The sequence below is a fragment of the Somniosus microcephalus genome, chromosome 17, assembly GCF_052327205.1.
Source record: "Somniosus microcephalus isolate GS21.2 chromosome 17, FLI_Smic_1.0, whole genome shotgun sequence".
In the NCBI taxonomy this organism is placed as follows: Eukaryota; Metazoa; Chordata; class Chondrichthyes; order Squaliformes; family Somniosidae; genus Somniosus; species Somniosus microcephalus.
In genome coordinates this window covers 52911731-52930461 of record NC_141003.1, presented here as the reverse complement: position 1 = coordinate 52930461, position 18731 = coordinate 52911731, and the positions used below count along the sequence as shown (strand labels likewise).

The following is an 18731-nucleotide window of genomic DNA, read 5'->3' as shown; positions in this document are numbered from 1 at the left end:
TTGCACAGTACGTATAAACTGCAAGATTATTCTTCAGGTTTTGAAAACAAATACATGTTCTTGAGGTGCATTGATACATAAGAAATAGGAGCAGGAGTAGGCCATTCGGCCCCTCGAGCCTGCTCCGCCATTTAATGAGATCATTTCTGATCCCTGTCCCGGCTTTCTCCCCATATCCCTTGATCCCTTTAGCCTTAAGAAATATATCTAACTCCTTCTTGAATATATTTAATGAGTATTTTCAGGGGGGGTTAATATCTACAACAAGGCCAAGTCTTTAAATATATTCAAGAAGGAGTTAGATATATTTCTTAGAGCTAAAGGTATCAAGGGATATGGGGAGAAGGCAGGTATGGGGTACTGAGTTTGGATGATGATGATCAGCCATGATCTCATCGAATGGCGGAGCAGGCTCGAGGGGCCGAATGGCCTACTCCTGCTCCTATCTTCTATGTTTCTATGTTTAACAGTATGGAGGGAAAGCAGACTTTACAAAAGTAGCAAAATATAGGTGTAAAATGTTTTGTTTTCTAATATTCTCTCCTCTTTCCCTGAAAGTGGTGCCTTTTGCAGAAATCCCATTCCACAGGCACCAGCATCTTTCCAATGGCTCAAGTGGCTATTCTTCATGTTGAGCATGCACAAGCTAATTGTTTCTGGAGGATGCACTACAAGCTGATCCTGATCCTGCCTGGATCCAACAGCCACATTTTCCACCAGGACCCCGAGCCCAGCTGTAGTGCCCTACGTTGACCTCAGCTGGGATCACATAATTCAGCATTGATGCAGGAGCAATCCTGGGTCTCCCTGGTCTATCTACCAATATTACACCACATCAGGCAAATACATCCACAGGCATAAAATGTACTCCAATAGTTTGGAAAAAGATTACAATGATATAGTTGTGTCTCATCCAATCGGCTGTTATGAAAAGTAATTTGTTACAAAAATAGGAAAGGTGCTGCGTGCACCTTATGAAATTTCAATTGCGTAGTACAAGTAAATGTACTAATAGTACAAGTAAATGTACTTTGCTAAATGTGGGAGAAACAGATTCTTTAGCAATGCCACCTTCTCTATGGAAATTGAATCTCAAAATAGGTATGAGAGATAGAAGGAAGATTACAAATGGTAGTTGATCTCCATTAGACGCTAATCCTGCTTCCATTCTTGATCAGTCGGGAGATAATTCCCTGCAATCTCCTGTATTCTCCTCACATCCTAAAACAAGATGCTCATTTTATCCACCACACAAAGGAGAAACACTAACTGATCTTGCCACTCAACCGACTGAGCTACTCACTCTTAATAGGAAACAGGAAGGACTGCCATGGAACCCCCCACCCCTCATCCCCCCCACCGCCCCCCCCAGACTAGTTCCAACAAATGTAACAAAATCAGAAACGAACACCATGTTCCCTAGGAAAATTTGTGATCTTGTTTATTTTGGCAGAAAAAAAGGTTTGTGGCCATTTTCTGTCACAGGTGTCATGCAAAGAACAAGCATAAGAAGCAAAGTGAAAGGAAATGATACACGGTACAGAACCTTGAGTTATATTTTTTTCCCCTAAATGCGCACAAATGAGAACCTACCAAGAAAAGTATGGAAAACAGTTACTTGTGTTTGTACTTCAGAATTTATATAGAAAGAATAACCAGGAAATACAGAAACATTCTGCATTGTACAGGAAACACCTAAGCATGTGGGAGCACAGGTGGGTTGAGAAGTAGCACTTTCTTCTCCTGCTGTGAACTGGAAAGGTTTTTTACAAAAACTGCAGAGGCTGAGATTTTGTCCGTGGAGTCTGTGTTTTTAACTGTCTCTAAAGCAAAATAGTTTGCAGTTTAAGAAGTTTTGCTCAAATACCTTCCACTTTACATTCATCGCCGTCACAAGCTTTAGCAGCTAGATTTACATCCTCCAGCACTTTTTCCTAAAAGAAAGTTAAACAATTAAAAAAACTTTGACTGATTTATTCATAGCTGCCAGTGCTTACTCTTACCATAGAGATAAAATTGTAGTGGGAAGACACTGTGCATGCTTCTCAGAATCACTTCGACTGAAATAAAACAGAAAATGATGGAAACACAAAGTAGGCCCATCGTCACCTGTACAGGTGTTCAGTAGAAGAGTCCAGACGCAAAACTTTAACCAGTCTTTTTTCAGATGCTAACGGGCCTGCTTCGTGCTGCCAGCATTGTTAATGTTTATTTCATAGTTATTGTCATACTGAAGCGGCGTTGCCACCCTTTGTAACGGAGAATAGATCACAAACTGCCAGTAGTCATATACTACTCAACCATGAAAAATTGTAATAGGTCTTAATTTGAACATGAAACATGTTGCTCTTTGGATTAATTGAGGGCCTGAAGGAGTTTTATTACTTGAACGTTAGATAGTACAACAGCTGCAGTTTTAGAGTTTTGTAGCAAGGATTTGTTTTATTCATTCATGGGATGTGGGCGTCGCTGGCAAGGCGAGCATTTATTGGCCATTCCTAATTGCCCTCGAGAAGGTGAGGCGGAGTTTTGTCTTTACCTCCTGGGTGTTAATCACAGCCTGGGTAGAGCACAGAGAGGAGAACCTGGCAGGGAAGATCACGTGCCACTTACAGAGCCCGCCAGATTTTTAATTTAAATGGAAGGAATGTTGGGCAAGTTCTGTTACCCGCGTATGACCCTTCGCGTCAGATTTTCCTACCTGCACCTGGCATGCTTAATGCCCACAAATATGACCCTGAGTGCTCCTTATCTGAGGAAGGATGTTCTTGCCATGGAGGGAGTGCAGCGAAGATTCACCAGACTGATACCTGGGATGGCAGGAATGACGTATGAGGAGAGATTGGGTCGATTGGGCTTATACTCGCTGGAGTTTAGAAGAATGAAAGGGGATCTCATTGAAACTTATAAAATTCTAACAGGACTAGACAGACTAGATGCAGGAAGGATGTTCCCGATGGCGGAGGAGTCCAGAACCAGGGGTCACAGTCTAAGGATAAGGGGTAAGCCATTTAGGACAGAGATGAGGAGGAATTTCTTCACCCAGAGAGTGGTGAACCTGTGGAATTCTCTACCACAGAAGGCAGTTGAGGCCAATTCATTAAATATATTCAAGAAGGACTTAGATATATTTCTTAAGGTTAAAGGGATCAAGGCATATGGGGAGAAGGCAGGGACAGGGTACTGAGTTTGGATGATCAGCCATGATCTCATTAAATGGCGGAGCAGGCTCGAGGGGCCGAATGGCCTACTCCTGCTCCTATCTTCTATGTTTCTATGTTTCTAAGTACAACAGCTGAGGCTTTGGTTGTGATCTTGGTGTGAACATAGAAACCTGACTCAAGCACAAGCGATTACTGTGATACAGCTTAAGTCATAATCTTGGAGTAAACAGGCAACCTTCCTATGTCTCTCTAATGCTGTAGCTGTGTACACTGGTATGGAGTAGGCCGTATCTATGAAATCGAAGAGCTGGGGTTTCTCTGCAGTGGGTCAAGCAGGGCTACAAATTCAATCATTGGGCTTTGTGAAGCAATGAAATTGCTGACCATAATCAATAATTTAAGCTCTTTTTTTTTAAGATTCAACCTCGTTCACAAGCTTTTCTGACCATCTTCATTGTTTGTTTCCCTTGTTCACTTAATATGATCACCACATTCCTTTAAATTATCCTGATATCTCACCCCCCTCCATCAGTGCGTCCCTATGCTTGGGTCAATGTACACAGGAAGCATATTCTAATCATTTAAATGACCTGATCTTGCAAAGTGGGGAAGATCAGGCGAATGCAAAAGGGGAGATGCAATCTTACTGCCATTGCAATGGGACGGTAGAATTAGCCCCAGATCTCTCTACTGCCTGCAATGTTTGGTCATTTTGATCCATAATTTCACTGACCTCCAGCTCACTTTCCTTCCAATTTTCCTCCAGAATTTATGGACATTATTTGGTGTGATTTTAAAAAAAAGACATACCTACCCACAAACTAATTTTGCCTGTAACTTTGATCATTTTTATATTATTTAAATAGAATAATATTCACTTATGTAAAAAAAAAGTAATAACACATTTTCACATTAAGAATGACGTGAAGTGACAGGAACCATGACATTCTTACCATGGAGCAGATTGATTGGAGGCAGGGGCTCAGAAATAGCGCAATGTTTAGGAAAAGGGCTGCTGGCTGCATCGCTGGGGGCATTACTTTCTGTTGATGCACAAAAAGAAAAGACAATTAATTATAACACAGAGCTAAGTCTCCAAGTACCATTTATAAAACGTTTGTGTTAGTTCAAAAGTAAGGACACCGTTTCTGAGTAGGGTAAGAAATGCCTGAACCATCAGATGAGACAGATAGAAGCAGAGTCAGTGAGAAGAGCAGTACAATCTCAGACAGGTGAAATGGTTGCGGAGTATGCCGAGAATAGCAAGGGGTTCCTGATGCTTTTATTTTTTATGAAACACAACGCAGCCTCACAATTTAAGAGTTTGTTTCTTTCCTCAGACAGGATCAACACTCCATCACTCTCCATAGAGCAAAGGGGATCTGTCCCAAGGAGCTTAAAAATGTAATTTCTACATTGCTATCTCAAAAAGTAGCTGGTGTAGAAACTGACTTTTATATTCCCTTCAAAGGCAATTTGGTTGCATTGCTGCAGAGAACACTATGTCCTTTCCAAGTTGTCAGCCTTTGCTCAGTGGTAGCACTCTGTTCTCTGAGTCAGAAGATTGTTCGTTCAATCCCCACTCCAGACACTGGAGTGCATAATCTAGGCTGGCACTTCAGTGCAGTACTGAGAGAATGCCGCATAAGAACATCAGAATTAGGAGCAGGAGTAGGCCATATGGCTCTTTGCTCCATGCAATAAGATCGTGGCTGATCTTCGACTTCAGATCCACTTTCCCGCCCGATCCCCATATCCCTCGATTCCCCTAGAGTCCAAAAATTCTCTCTATCTCAGCCTTGAATACACTCAATGACTCGGCACCCACAGCCCACTGGGGTAGAGAATTCCAAAGATTCACAACCCTCTGAGTAAAGAAATTCATCCTCATCTCAGTCTTAAATGGCCGACCCCTTATCCTGAGATTATGCTTCCTAGTTCTAGACTCTCCAGCCAGGGGAAACAACCTCTCCACATCTACAGTGGTGCTGTCATTTGGATGAGATGTTAAACCGAGGCCCTATGTGTCCTCTTAGGTGACCATGGCACTATTTGATGAGTAGCGAGCACTCCTGGTCAATATTTATCCCTCAATCAACACCTGAAACAGATGATCTGGCCTTTGCTGTTTGTGGGACCTTGCTGTGCACACATTGGCTGCCGCATTTCCTACATTACAACAGTCACTGCACTTCAAAAATATTTAATTGGCTATAAAGCACTTTGGGATGTCCTAAGGTCATGAAAGCAAGTTCTTCCTTCCCAGACACCGCAGCTAACCCTCATCTCAGTGATCCACAAAATGGTGATTTGAGTTTTCCTCAGAGAATCAATGGCTGAATACTCAGTTTTTTTTAGAGCATGAGACTCTTAATCTCAGGTGCAAAGCTTCAGGATCCTCTTTGAGCTGCTGTTTCTTTGAGGTAGGACAGCAGCCCTGAGCATTGGTGCACCAATGCAAAGCACCATGGAGTGGAGGCACAGAAATCCGATCCCCTCCTGCACTGAGTTCATGATCTCAGCCGTACTACAGGGGCAAGTGCTGAATGGAAGCCCCGTGGGGGAGCTGGGAAATCTGAAGCTGTGCCTTTACTGGGCCACCTTTGCACACTTCCTGGTAGTTAGGCAGTGTTGCCTTACTGGAAGCCTAGGAGTAGGTTTTCTATTTGCCCTTCCAGCCTAGAGTAACATACACAAGGGGAGGGAAGAAAATAAACTTTTCAATAAAAAAGAAAAAACTGTAGTGTATGTAACCTGTACCACCTTAAGAGGATACCTTAAGGTGATGGACTACTTTTTGATGGCTCCTGTACATTGTAGTACCGGTGGTGACCACACCGGTATATAAACCCTGCGGAGCAAAGTGTATCCCAGTTCAGCCCTGACCCTCAATCACTAAAGACCTGTTTACTTACTTCTGTAGTCTGTGTCCTGTTATTCAGTATAACTACAATTGAAAACACAGACTCAACAGTGGCGACGAGTCTGATCTTACCTTGCGGCAGTTTTGCATCAAAGGAAGCTTCGTCCTCAGACACGGACGTCAAAAAAGGGCATCCGCCCTCAACATCCTGCATCACACGGGAGGCCATCGGGAACCCGGGTTGGTTTGCTGACCACGAAGTCAAGCATCAGTGAGCATCCCTTCTACGACAGCGGCGGGTAAGCCCGATCGAGCGGCACGGGGGGAAAGTCGGCCGAGTTGTCAGTGGGAGAAGGGGAGGGAAAACGACAAAAATGGCAGAGAACATGACCGCAGCCGGTGTCGGGGGCCAGACTGCAATTGGGCAGAGACGCGCAGCAGCCAGAAAAGCTTTATGGCCACAAGGACCGCGGGAGCGGCGGGGGAACAAGAGCAGCAACGCAGGGGAAAATAAAGGACCGCTGGGAGGCGTGGACAGCAACAGCGCGGGAATCGCCATTTTGAGTCGGCGGGGGAAGAAGACAAGCGCGGGAAAAACCGCCAAGCGCGGGAAAAGCCGCCATTTTGAAAAAAAAAATATCCAAAGGGGAAGGAGAAACTCAGCAAGGATGCCAAAAACGGGTAACATCACTGCTTTTGATAACGATGTGGAAGATTGGGCCACTTATGTGGAACGCATCGAAGTTTACTGTACAACGAATGAGGTACCGGATGATAAGAAAGCACTAACCCTATTAAACTCAATGAGTGCGAAGACGTACGGGTTATTAAGGAACCTTGTAACACCAGACAAACCGGTAGGGAAGAGTTTCGCGGATATTGTTACTATCCTGCAGGAGCATTTAAACCCCACGCCGCTGCTGATAGCGGAACGATTTAAATTCTACAAAAGAATTCAACTTAAAGAAGAAAGCAACGCTGAATTCCTAACAGAACTGCGCAAGTTATCAAAGTACTGCCAGTTCGGAACAGGACTAGCAGACGCACTGAGAGATAAGTTTGTGTGTGGGCTCCTAAGGGAAGGAACCCAGAAGCGACTGCTAGAGGAAAAGGACCTTACGCTGGACAAAGCTGTCAGCATTGCAGCATCCCATGAGGCAGCAGCACGAGGCACTGCAGAGATACAGCAAAGGCCATTGGAATTCAGCACCAATGAAATGGCATTGGGCACAGTAAAGTGCTATCGTTGTGGAAGGACAACGCATGACCAGAACCAGTGCTGGTTCAAAGATAAAGAATGCAGGCAATGTGGCAAACTTGGTCACATAGCGAGAGTATGCCGGTCAGGAAAGAAGACCAGCAGCAAAAAGTCACCGCAGGAGAAGTACAAAAAAGTACACAAGGTGACAGAGAACAGTTCGGATGAACAGAAGACGGATTCAGACTCCAGCAGTAAGCAACTGGGTTGTCTGAAAATATATAATGTGGGTAACACAGCAGACCACCAAACTATCTGGGTCACGCTTCGGATAGCAGGAGTCCAAGTGAAGATGGAATTGGACACTGGGTCGGCATTAACGGTCATGAATAAGCAAGATTACAAAAGGTTATTCTCGCACATTCCCCTGAGGGATACGGAGATTGTATTGAAAACATACACGGGGCAAATAGTATACCCCAAAGGAAAGATAAAAGTAAACGTGGTCTACAATGGTAAAGAAAGTCAGAAAATGGACTTGTATGTGTTACCTGATGGAGGTCCGCCACTACTGGGATGGGAATGGATCCGGAGAATAAATATGGACTGGCATTCCATACAAGCACTGACTGTAGATGCCTGTAAGGAGGACGACGTCAAACCTAAACGACTGTCCAAAATCTTAGACGATGTTAAGGAGGTGTTCCAACAGGGACTTGGAACACTGAAAGGAATTACGGCAACCATCAAGGTTGAAGAACATGCAAACCCAAAATTTTTCAAAGCCAGGCCTTATGCGATACGACCTGCTGTGGAAGCAGAGCTGGAAGGGCTAGAATGTTCAGGGGTACTGTCCAAGGTGGACTGGAGCGAATGGGCTACACCCATTGTTCCTGTCATGAAGCGTTCGTTGAGCAACAAGCCGGGGGAACCTGGGAAGGTTCGCATCTGTGGCGATTTCAAGATCACTGTTAATCCGGTTCTTCACACGGTGCAATATCCGCTTCCGCGGATTGAAGATATCTTTGCTTCGCTGTCTGGCGGGAAACACTTCACTAAGATAGACCTGGCGCAGGCGTACCTACAGATGGAAGTTGATGAAGCGTCACGTCAGTATCTCACGATCAACACGCATAAGGGCTTATATCGGTATAATAGACTGGTTTTTGGAGTGGCATCGGCTCCAGCGATTTGGCAAAGGGCCATGGAGCAGGTATTGCAGGGAATTCCAGGCACACAATGCTACCTCGATGACATCCTGATTACAGGAGATAATGATAACGATCACCTCGCGAATTTGGAGCAGGTGCTCATCAGATTGAAAGAATATGGGCTCAGAGTTAATCGCCAGAAATGCGAGTTCTTTCAAAAGCGAATCTCGTACTGCGGCCACGTCATTGACCGGGAGGGGCTCCATAAGTCACCTGACAAGATCGAAGCTGTTGTAAAAGCTCCTGCACCGGAAAATGTATCCCAGTTGAGGTCGTTCCTCGGGTTGGTCAACTATTATCATAAGTTTCTTCCAAATTTATCCACGGTGTTACACCCGCTAAACACTCTTTTGCAAATGGGAATACCATGGAAGTGGAGCGATGATTGTAAGCGGGCTTTTCAAAAGAGCAAAGCACTGATCACCTCTAAGGAAGTGTTGGCTCACTTTAACCCAACGCTGCCTATTCGCTTAGCTTGTGATGCTTCTCCATATGGTATCGGGGCTGTGCTCTCACATAAGTTTCCAGATGGCTTGGAAAGGCCAGTCGCTTTCGCATCCAGATCATTGACCTCCGCTGAGCGCAACTATGCTCAGATAGATAGGGAGGCTCTCAGCCTCGTGTGGGGAGTTAAGAAATTTAACCATTACCTGCAAGGCCAAAAGTTTACGCTGCTGACAGATCACCAGCCGTTGGTTTCCATTTTCAACCCTAAGAAAGGTGTTCTGGTAATGATGGCGCAGAGGCTTCAGAGATGGTCCCTTTTCCTAGGGGCACATCAATATGATATTGAATTCAAAGGTACAAAGCGACATGGTAATGCTGATGGGCTGTCACGCCTGCCACTACCTACAGCGGAAGAGGCACCGGCAGTTGACCCTGTAGAGATATTTCACTCGACCATCATCGAATGCTTACCAGTCACCAATGTGGGTATTGAGAGAGAGCCCCGAAATGACCCGACATTGTCTCGGGTCTACGACTTGACAGTGAAGGGATGGCCAGCACATGGCGAACCACTGTTACCAGCATTCTCAGCCAGACGAGAACAGCTGTCCATATGTCAAGGAACATTGATGTATGGAACAAGGGTGATTATTCCTCTGAAATTAAGAGAGAGGGTTCTGAAAGAATTGCACGAAGGTCATCTGGGGGGAGTCAAGATGAAAAGCCTTGCTAGGGCTTATGTGTGGTGGCCAGGTATCGACAAACAAATAGAGGATCTGACTAAAAGCTGCTCAGGGTGCCAAAAAGTTCAAAATGCACCTCCAATTGCACCGCTGCATCTGTGGGAATGGCCTTCAGCCCCATGGCAACGTGTGCATATCGACTTTGCAGGTCCATTCATGGATTCCATGTTTTTGATAGCAGTAGACGCACATTCTAAATGGCCAGAAGTGATTAAGATGTCGACCACTACCTCTGAGAAGACGATCGCAGTTCTAAGAACCATATTTGCAAGGAATGGGTTGCCGGAGCAAATATGTTCAGACAACGGACCACAGTTCGTGTCAGAAGAATTCCAGAAATTCATGAAAAAGAATGGGGTGAAACACTATACATCTGCCCCACATCATCCGGCTACAAATGGGTTGGCTGAGAGATTTGTACAAACGTTCAAAAAGGCGATAAAGGCCATGAGTGAAGACCATATTCCACTACAACACAAGGTTGACAATTTCCTGATGGCGTATCGAAACGCCACGCATTCAGTGACAAATCAAAGCCCTGCCATAATGTTCTATAACAGAAGGTTGCGGTCCTGGTTGGATTTGTTAAAACCCAATGTGCGAAGGGAAGTCGAAAACAAGCAATTCCAGCATGTAAATAACAAGGCCACTCGTAGTTTCGAAATAGGACAACCAGTGTTGGCCAGGGACTATAGGGATGATAAATGGCAACCTGGAACAATTCGTGCACGACAAGGACCCTTGATGTACACGGTAGACGTTGGAGAGAACGTAATACGACGTCATGCTGACCAACTTGTGGAATCGAGAACAAGGGTCGACCCCATGTCTACGGCAGAGACACCAGTTGAAGAACTTATTGAGCCTGTCGCATCTACCTCAGACTCGAACGTACCTGATGATGTTCAATCCATAGGAGATCAAGTGGATGAGTCACCCCAGCAACGAGAACCAGAGACCCCTGAAAGGCGTTATCCGGCCCGGATCAGGAGGCCTCCTCGGAGACTAAATCTTTGAACAGTTTTGTGTGTAAATTGTATATACGTTATCCATGTAATGTTTAATTTGGGGTGTATACTGTTAAGCTAAAAGGGGAGGAATTGTAGTGTATGTAACCTGTACCACCTTAAGAGGATACCTTAAGGTGATGGACTACTTTTTGATGGCTCCTGTACATTGTAGTACCGGTGGTGACCACACCGGTATATAAACCCTGCGGAGCAAAGTGTATCCCAGTTCAGCCCTGAGCCTCAATCACTAAAGACCTGTTTACTTACTTCTGTAGTCTGTGTCCTGTTATTCAGTATAACTGCAATTGAAAACACAGACTCAACAAAAACGTTGCCAGTTGTTTTGCTTTTGAAAACAGCTTGAACGGAACCAGGCTGTTGTTTGCTTTCTCTACCAAAATGGATGGACCAGCAATTTCACTGAAAGCAGTTTCTGTGGTATCCCCCAAGTCACCTCTTTCCATGTACGTCACTCCTTTAACAATTACCCTTTGTACCAGCTGATTCAACCAGTTAGTTATCCATTTCAAAAACTTTCTGCTCCATATCTTTCTGCTTTGTAACTTCCTTGTCAAAAACTTTGTTAAAGTCTAGGTAGGTTAAACCTACTGGTTAACTAATGCAATTATATCCTCAAAATAGATTTGTCAAACAAGATCTACCACCTGTAACGCCGTGTTGACTACTTTTTAATCACTCATTTAACCCATAAAGTCTGTTAAGTATTAACCTAATTTTCTTCCCCTCCTATACAACCTTAACAATAGCCAGCCTGTGATTAACGGAAAACATAGATTTTCAAACTTGGATTGATAAATCTAGGAGGTCCATGCAATCATCAGATTTCCACCCAAAGCTGACATGCCAGACACAAAGGAACCGCCAGAGAAGCCTAAAAAATGTTGGTCCCAGAGAGAACTGCTGACTGTAAAAATAAATCTGTAGCACTGGCCACCTTTTTCAGTTGACAGCACCTCTTCCTGGGCTCGGGATTCAGGAAGCTTCACTTATATTTCTGAATGATATTTTGGCAGCCAGTTGGATGGAAAGTTGTGTAGGGCCTGCATCCAACTCAATATGTGCTCCAGTGGACCAAGTTCCCTGCTGGGAGCACAATTGATTAAATTAACCTTGGAGAATCCCAAGCAGCGTGTCAATATTTGCAGGGAGTTTCACCCAGACATAAAACTTTGAAAACCACCAATACAGAATTGTTACTATTTGATGTGCTTGTTTATTTCAAGCTTACAAGCAGAAAATGAAATGTGGTTATGAATAGGTCAAAATATAATCCGATACATTGGAAACGATAGAGTGTTAGAGATCAAGATCGAGAGATAGTAAGGGAGTCCATTTTGTACAAAAGAATCCATTTATAAAAATTCGTGTCGGGGGCTTCCCGCGGGTGCAAGCCCCTGACCTACACTTACATAGCACGCCGACAGTTGAGGCCTGGGACTGCGTGGATTTCCTGTCTGTGGCCCGTTCCAGCTCCCGGCGCACTGTGCTTGCATGACCCAGCGGCGTACTTAGTGCGATGCATCGGCTGGGATCACGTGAGCACTGGGCAACCAATCGGAGGAGGGAAAAGTCCATTCATGAGTTTGACATAAGACCTGTCAAACTCATGAAAACTCCGGGCGCCCAAAACAGTACATAACCTTAAAATAAATTTTAAAAAAACATCACACTATTTAAATCAACTATAAATAACATTAAATAACCATTTTAAACAATAATTTAAATTTTTGAAAAAAATAATTTTATAAAAAATCGGAGCTAAAAATACACTTACCTTACTGTAAAGTATTTAAAAATAATAAACCTGTGGAAAAAATGTTCTAATTTTAATTAATTGACCACTTACCTTTTAAAATGAAGTCCTTACGTCTGCTTTTTTAATGGTAAAAAGTGGAGGCCTTCATGCACGGGCAAACCTGTCAAAAAAAAGGAAGTTCAACGCGCACGCGCTGCCTCATACGTCGCACGCGTTTCACCTCTTAACCCCTGCTTTCAGGGGATCGGAAGTGCCGTTTTCCTGCGCATGCGCTGTGCATGCAAGAAACCGGTACCCTGTGCGTACTCACGCGTTGGGACCCGAATTACTGGGCCATTAGGTTCCATTTTATATTTGCTCTAGAGTTAAAAGCTTAGAATTACAAGACTGCAAATGTAGTTAACAGTGTCTGTACAGAGGTCAGAGCAGCCTGCTTCTAGGCCAGGTTACACACTGTTTACATTTAGAGATTACGTTATCTGTAACCAACCATAATAATACATTCTATGCCTTGCTAACCCTAAAAACCAGTCTGTTAGTCTTGGGACCATGAAAGAAAGCCTCAAGTATTAGATGTTTAGAAGGCCTGGAACACCTGGATGGAGACTGGTACAAATTAGTACCTAGAATATGTGTGGTTATGGAATGCAGATGCATATAGAGTCAGAGAGTCATAACGGCACAGAAGGAGGCCATTCGGCCCATCGAGTCCATGCTGGCTCTCTGCCAAGCAATCCAGTCAGTCCCATTCCCCTGCTCTATCCCCGTAGCCCTGCAATTTTATTTCCCTCAAGTGCCTATCCAGTCTCCCCTTGAAAACATTGAGCGTCTCCGCTTCCACCACTTCCGTCGGCAGCGAGTGCCAGGTCTTTACCGCTCGCTGCATAAAAAAGTTTTCCCTCACGTCCACCCTGTATCTCTTGCCCAAAACCTTAAATCTGTGTACCCTAGTCCTTGTACCATTAACTAGTGGGAACAGCCTTTCCTATATTAATGATGGCTGTGAGTATGTTTGTTCATTTAACCCTTAATAAACCTGCAAGTGTTTGACTCCGCGTTTAAAACTCATATGGGCGCAGGACTGCAACCTCTGTCTATAATATTACACAAACTACATTTCCAACAACAGCAGTGGCCTTCTGCACCCTCACTTCGTGCAAAAGGAAAGTGAATCAAAAATTAATTATTAAACGTATTGTGGCGGTACCACTGGTTGTCCCTTACACTGAGACACATAATTCCCTTTAACTTACCTTACTGTATGTTTAACTTACCTTTTGGGGCCGTTGCCCTTTTAACTTACCTGTTGGGGCCATTGCCCCTTTAAGGCGCGCCCTAGCGCGCTGACGTCACGTCACGTACAACGTGATGTGCGTGCGCCGGCACAGCCCGGCCTAGCGTCTTCGGCCTCAACAGCCAGCCGACAGGAGCGACGCAATCTTCCGCTCCTGCAGCAAGCACCGGCACAGCCCGGCCTAGCGTCTTCGGCCTCAATGGCCAGCCGATGGGAGCGACGCGATCTTCCGCTCCCGCGGCAAGCACCGGCACAGCCCAGCCTCGCGACCTCGGCCTCAACGGCCAGCGACACAACGACGCGCATCACGTGACGCCCTAAGCGCAGGAAACGCGAGCAACGTGATGACGTCACAACACAAACACAATGACGTCATCACGCTCCCCACAGGACTGCGAACTCAGTCCTCGTGAAGTCCCCGCTGGGACAAGACCTACACCACGGTGCTCCTACAGTCAGCCATCTTACCTGCTATCTTACCTGCTGTAATTAGCCTGTTCCTGTAAATAAACAACTTATTTATAGTTCATCGAAGTCAAACTCTCTTATTTAGTGGCGATCTACACGAACCGCTACATTGGTGACCCCACGATGTGAGTACGGGAGCTCATCAATTCCAACGCTACAATTGGTGAACCCGTATCCGTGAACGATTTTCACAGTAGCAACGCGTGCCTGAACCTCGTCTTCACTCAAGACGACCAACGCACAACCGACGAACAACCACGGAACAACAACCGCCTAACACCAATTCCACCAAAAGCGACCCCGTCTTTGCGAACATCTTCACAAAGGAAGCGCAGCTTGGAGGTGAGCCCGTTTTTCATGAACGATGTCACAGAGGTAGAGCACGACCAACGGCAACCGTCATCCACCAGTGCTACAATTGGTGGGTTTGTGAACGTCTTTCACAAACGAAGCACGCTATGGAAGCATCAGCCGTTCTGCTGTTGCTACCACAATCCAGGGAGCCACGGTCTCCCTCGTGCTTTATGCAGGTAGAATCCCTGTTCGCCGAGAACATCGATGCGGCACAGACCACGCACGTGCTCACGGTCTCCGTATTCGACTCTTCTACCGCCACACGGATCGTCCGCCTCTACATCCAAAGCAACAGCAAGTATACATCTCTCCAAGCGCGGGGTACAGCATGTTCGGGCACACAAGATCGGAGCGCGCCCCGCGGGGATACCACGAGGACTCACCCCCGCAAAACACGAGGATGCACTCCTCGCGCACGAGGACCCATCCCTCGCGAACCACGAGAACCCATCCCTCGTGAACACCGACGACTCCTTCTCCGCCGACGACGCACCAGCCCTTCAGCCTGCTGGTTGTGTTACCTACTACACGATTCGGCGTGAACAAAAGCGTGCCGCCCTCCCGGCTGTTTTCTCCTAAATCTACAACTGTTACAAGTGTTGACGCCCTCCAGGCAGAGTTACCCCTCCTGAAAGCAACAACAACCTGGACCGTTGCCGCCCTTTCTCCAGTTTTCCCTTTAACAAACGCAAACGTCTACTGAAGCTGCACACATCGAGGACGGGTCCAACGGGCATCCTGCGGCCGCGATCAGCCATGTGAAAGTTGCTGGCCTCACCGATCACTGATCAACGCAGCAACTCTTCACCCTCCGTTGTGTTCACGTCGTAGCACTATGGCACGCACCGTTCCGTGCGTTCCAGCCTCCCGAAGGTTTCGCTCACCAGCCAACGGAGACATCGCCCGCGTCCGCCCAACCTGCCCGTCACTCTGACAAGGCCTGCTGTTTCGCACGTCTCCACGGTCCTTCGCCTGACGGATACGTTTTATTCGCCACGACGCACGTAAGGATCCGCTCACGAGCAGCATCTTCATACCTCGCCTACCAAGTCGAGACAGCACGACCGCCGTGACCACAAGCTCGTCAGACCATCTCATCCTTGGACTTTCGTTAAAGCGAATTCTGGGGGGGCCTATGTGGTGGTACCACTGGTTGTCCCTTACACTGAGACACATAATTCCCTTTAACTTACCTTACTGTATGTTTAACTTACCTTTTGGGGCCGTTGCCCTTTTAACTTACCTGTTGGGGCCATTGCCCCTTTAAGGCGCGCCCTAGCGTGCTGACGTCACGTCACGTACAACGTGATGTGCGTGCGCCGGCACAGCCTGGCCTAGCGTCTTCGGCCTCAACGGCCAGCCGACAGGAGCGATGCAATCTTCCGCTCCTGCAGCAAGCACTGGCACAGCCCGGCCTAGCGTCTTCGGACGCGACGGCCAGCCGACGGGAGCGACGCAATCTTCCGCTCCCGCGGCAAGCACCGGCACAGCCTGGCCTCGCGACCTTGGCCTCAACGGCCAGCGACGCAACGACGCGCATCACGTGACGCCCTAAGCGCGGGAAACGCGAGCAACGTGATGACGTCACAACACAAACGCAATGACATCATCACGCTCCCCACAGGACTGCGAACTCAGTCCTCGTGGAGTCCCTGCTGGGACAAGACCTACACCACGGTGCTCCTACAGTCAGCCATCTTACCTGCTATCTTACCTGCTGTAATTAGCCTGTTCCTGTAAATAAACAACTTATTTATAGTTCGTCGAAGTCAAACTCTCTTATTTAGTGGCGATCTACACGAACTGCTACAGTATAAAATTTAATTCCAAGAAGGACCTTACTATAGCAGTAAAAGAACTAAATTAAAAAAAACAGGGTTTCAATTTTCCGTGTCCAAAATTTTGACGAAGATTATAAAAACATGACTGGTGATGTTTACTTGACTTCCCATTTAAATTTAAATTCACACAATTAAATTGGAGTGAAACATGGACTGGGAATGTGAGCTTAAGTCACTGACCATCACCAGCCTATCCAAACCCATCATAATCTTGTACACCTCTATCAAATCACCCTCAATCTCCTTTGCTCTAATGAAAACAAATCCAGCTTCTCCAACCTGTCCTTGTAGCTAAGATCCCCCATCCCCGGAACCATTCTGGTAAATCTCTGCACCCTCTCAAGTGCCTTCACATCCTTCCTAAAGTGTGGTGACCAGAACTGGATGCAATACTCCAGTTGTGGCCTAACCAACACTGTATAAAGGTTCAGCATAACTTCTCTACTTTTGTACTCAATGCCTCTATTTATGAAGCCCAAGATCCCATATGCTTTGCTAACCACTCTCTCAATATGTCCCGCCACCTTCAGGGACCTATGCACATTAACTCCCAGGTCTCTCTGTCCCCGCACACCCTTTAAAACTGTGCTATTATTTGTAAATTGCCTCTCCCTGTGCCTTCTGCCAAAATGCATCACCTCACACTTCTCTGTATTAAATTCCATCTGCCACTTGTCTGCCCATTCTGCTAGCCTTTCTATGTCCTGTTACAGTCGATTGGTATCATCCTCACTGTTTGCCCACACCCCCAAGTTTGGTGTCATCGGCAAACTTAGAAATTCTACTCTGTATTCCAATATCCAGGTCATTTATATATATCAAAAAAAGCAGTGGCCCCAGCACTGACCTTTGGGGAACACCATCCTCCAGTCTGAAAAACAGTCATTTACCACAATTCGCTGTTTTCTGTCCTTAAGCCAATTCCTTATCCAAGCTACCACTGACCCACCTATTCCATGAGCTTCAATTTTGTTAACCAGCCTTCTATATGGTACTTTGTCAAACACCTTCCTAAAATCCATGTAGACAACATCCATTGCATTCCCTTCATCAATCTTCTCTGATACTTCATCAAAAAATATAGCTTAGTACAGCTAGTGGGGTGAGATCATAGCCACAAATTGGATGAAATCGGAATAGGAGTAGAGAGAGAGAAAGGTTAAGCTCAACTGGTTATAAGTTGCTTTCTTCTGCGGCAGCATCTTATGTGATCTCGGTGATGGCTGTGAGTATGTTTGTTCATTTAACCCTTAATAAACCTGCAAGTGTTTGACTCTGCGTTTAAAACTCATATGGGCGCAGGACTGCAGCCTCTGTCTATAATATTACACAAACTACATTTCCAACAACAGCAGTGGCCTTCTGCACTCTCACTTCATGCAAAAGGAAAGTGAATCAAAAATTAATTATTAAATGTATAAAATTTAATTCCAAAAAGGACCTTACTATAGCAGTAAAAGAGCTAAATTAAAAAAAACAAGGTTTCAATTTTCCGTGTCCAAAATTTTGACGAACATTATAAAAACAAGACTGGTGATGTTTACTTGACTTGAATTTAAATTCATACAATTAAATTGGAGTGAAACATGGACTGGGAATGTGAGCTTAAGTCACTGACCAAAGGCGCTAAGTCTAAGTCACTGACCATCACCAGGTCTGATAGTTCACAACGTATTTCCTGGACCCAGTGTTCTGTCTCAGACTGCTGAAGATATAGTTATAAATTCTCACTCACGCTTGTCTCAAAGGGAAAGCTCAAACCAGAAGATCATTTGTTTACTTTGAACCATCTCCAATCTTCGCTGGCTTCACTCTAGCAGAGGGCTGGGAGACTCCAGTCACTAGAAATCATTCGTGCTCCCAGAAAAATGGCTGAGGTTCCTACCGGCTGCTGGAAAATAAAAACCCCAGGGAAGAAACGCCTCTTTATTCAGAGTCAAGCAGGAAGCTGATACCATTGTCTCCTGGTACATCTTGGCCTGGCCTTCAAAGTCACAGCTACAATGAAAGGAACATTGTGAATTATAACCAATTGAGAGCAGCACTGGGACATCAATCAAATCCTGAGCTCCAGTTACCGCACTGAATGGTGGGTCATTCTGCAGACAAGCACCAATGCTGCTGTTAGGCCTTATTTCTGATGCACATCCAGAATTCTCCTGTTGATATTCCTGATATGCTTCAGGTTGTGCCAGTCGAATTGTATTGGTCACATACAATGGATGGTCCAGCATCCTCTGGAGCTTGGAATGCCATACATCACATACATACACTGCATCCAACAGTCTTACACAAGCTCTTAGAAATTACCCAACCTTCTCATGTTAATCATACTTTTAAGATGTTTAAAAAGTGTCTAAA

The 18731-nt window shown here is 45.6% G+C and overlaps 1 protein-coding gene across 1 annotated transcript in view; it reads right to left on the bottom strand.

Moving 5' to 3' along the window:
- The window catches only part of LOC147105715 (angiopoietin-related protein 5-like), a 31037-nt gene extending 12714 nt beyond the window's left edge, over positions 1-18323 (bottom strand). The window contains exons 1-3 of the mRNA XM_086010346.1: positions 18106-18323; positions 4118-4207; positions 1868-1934 (exon numbers count right to left, since the gene is read on the bottom strand). Of these exons, the coding sequence (XP_085866472.1) occupies positions 1868-1934; positions 4118-4201 (151 nt within the window). The 5' untranslated portion in view covers positions 4202-4207; positions 18106-18323. The remainder of the gene's footprint in view (positions 1-1867; positions 1935-4117; positions 4208-18105) is intronic.
- Between the last annotated feature and the right edge of the window lie 408 nt (positions 18324-18731).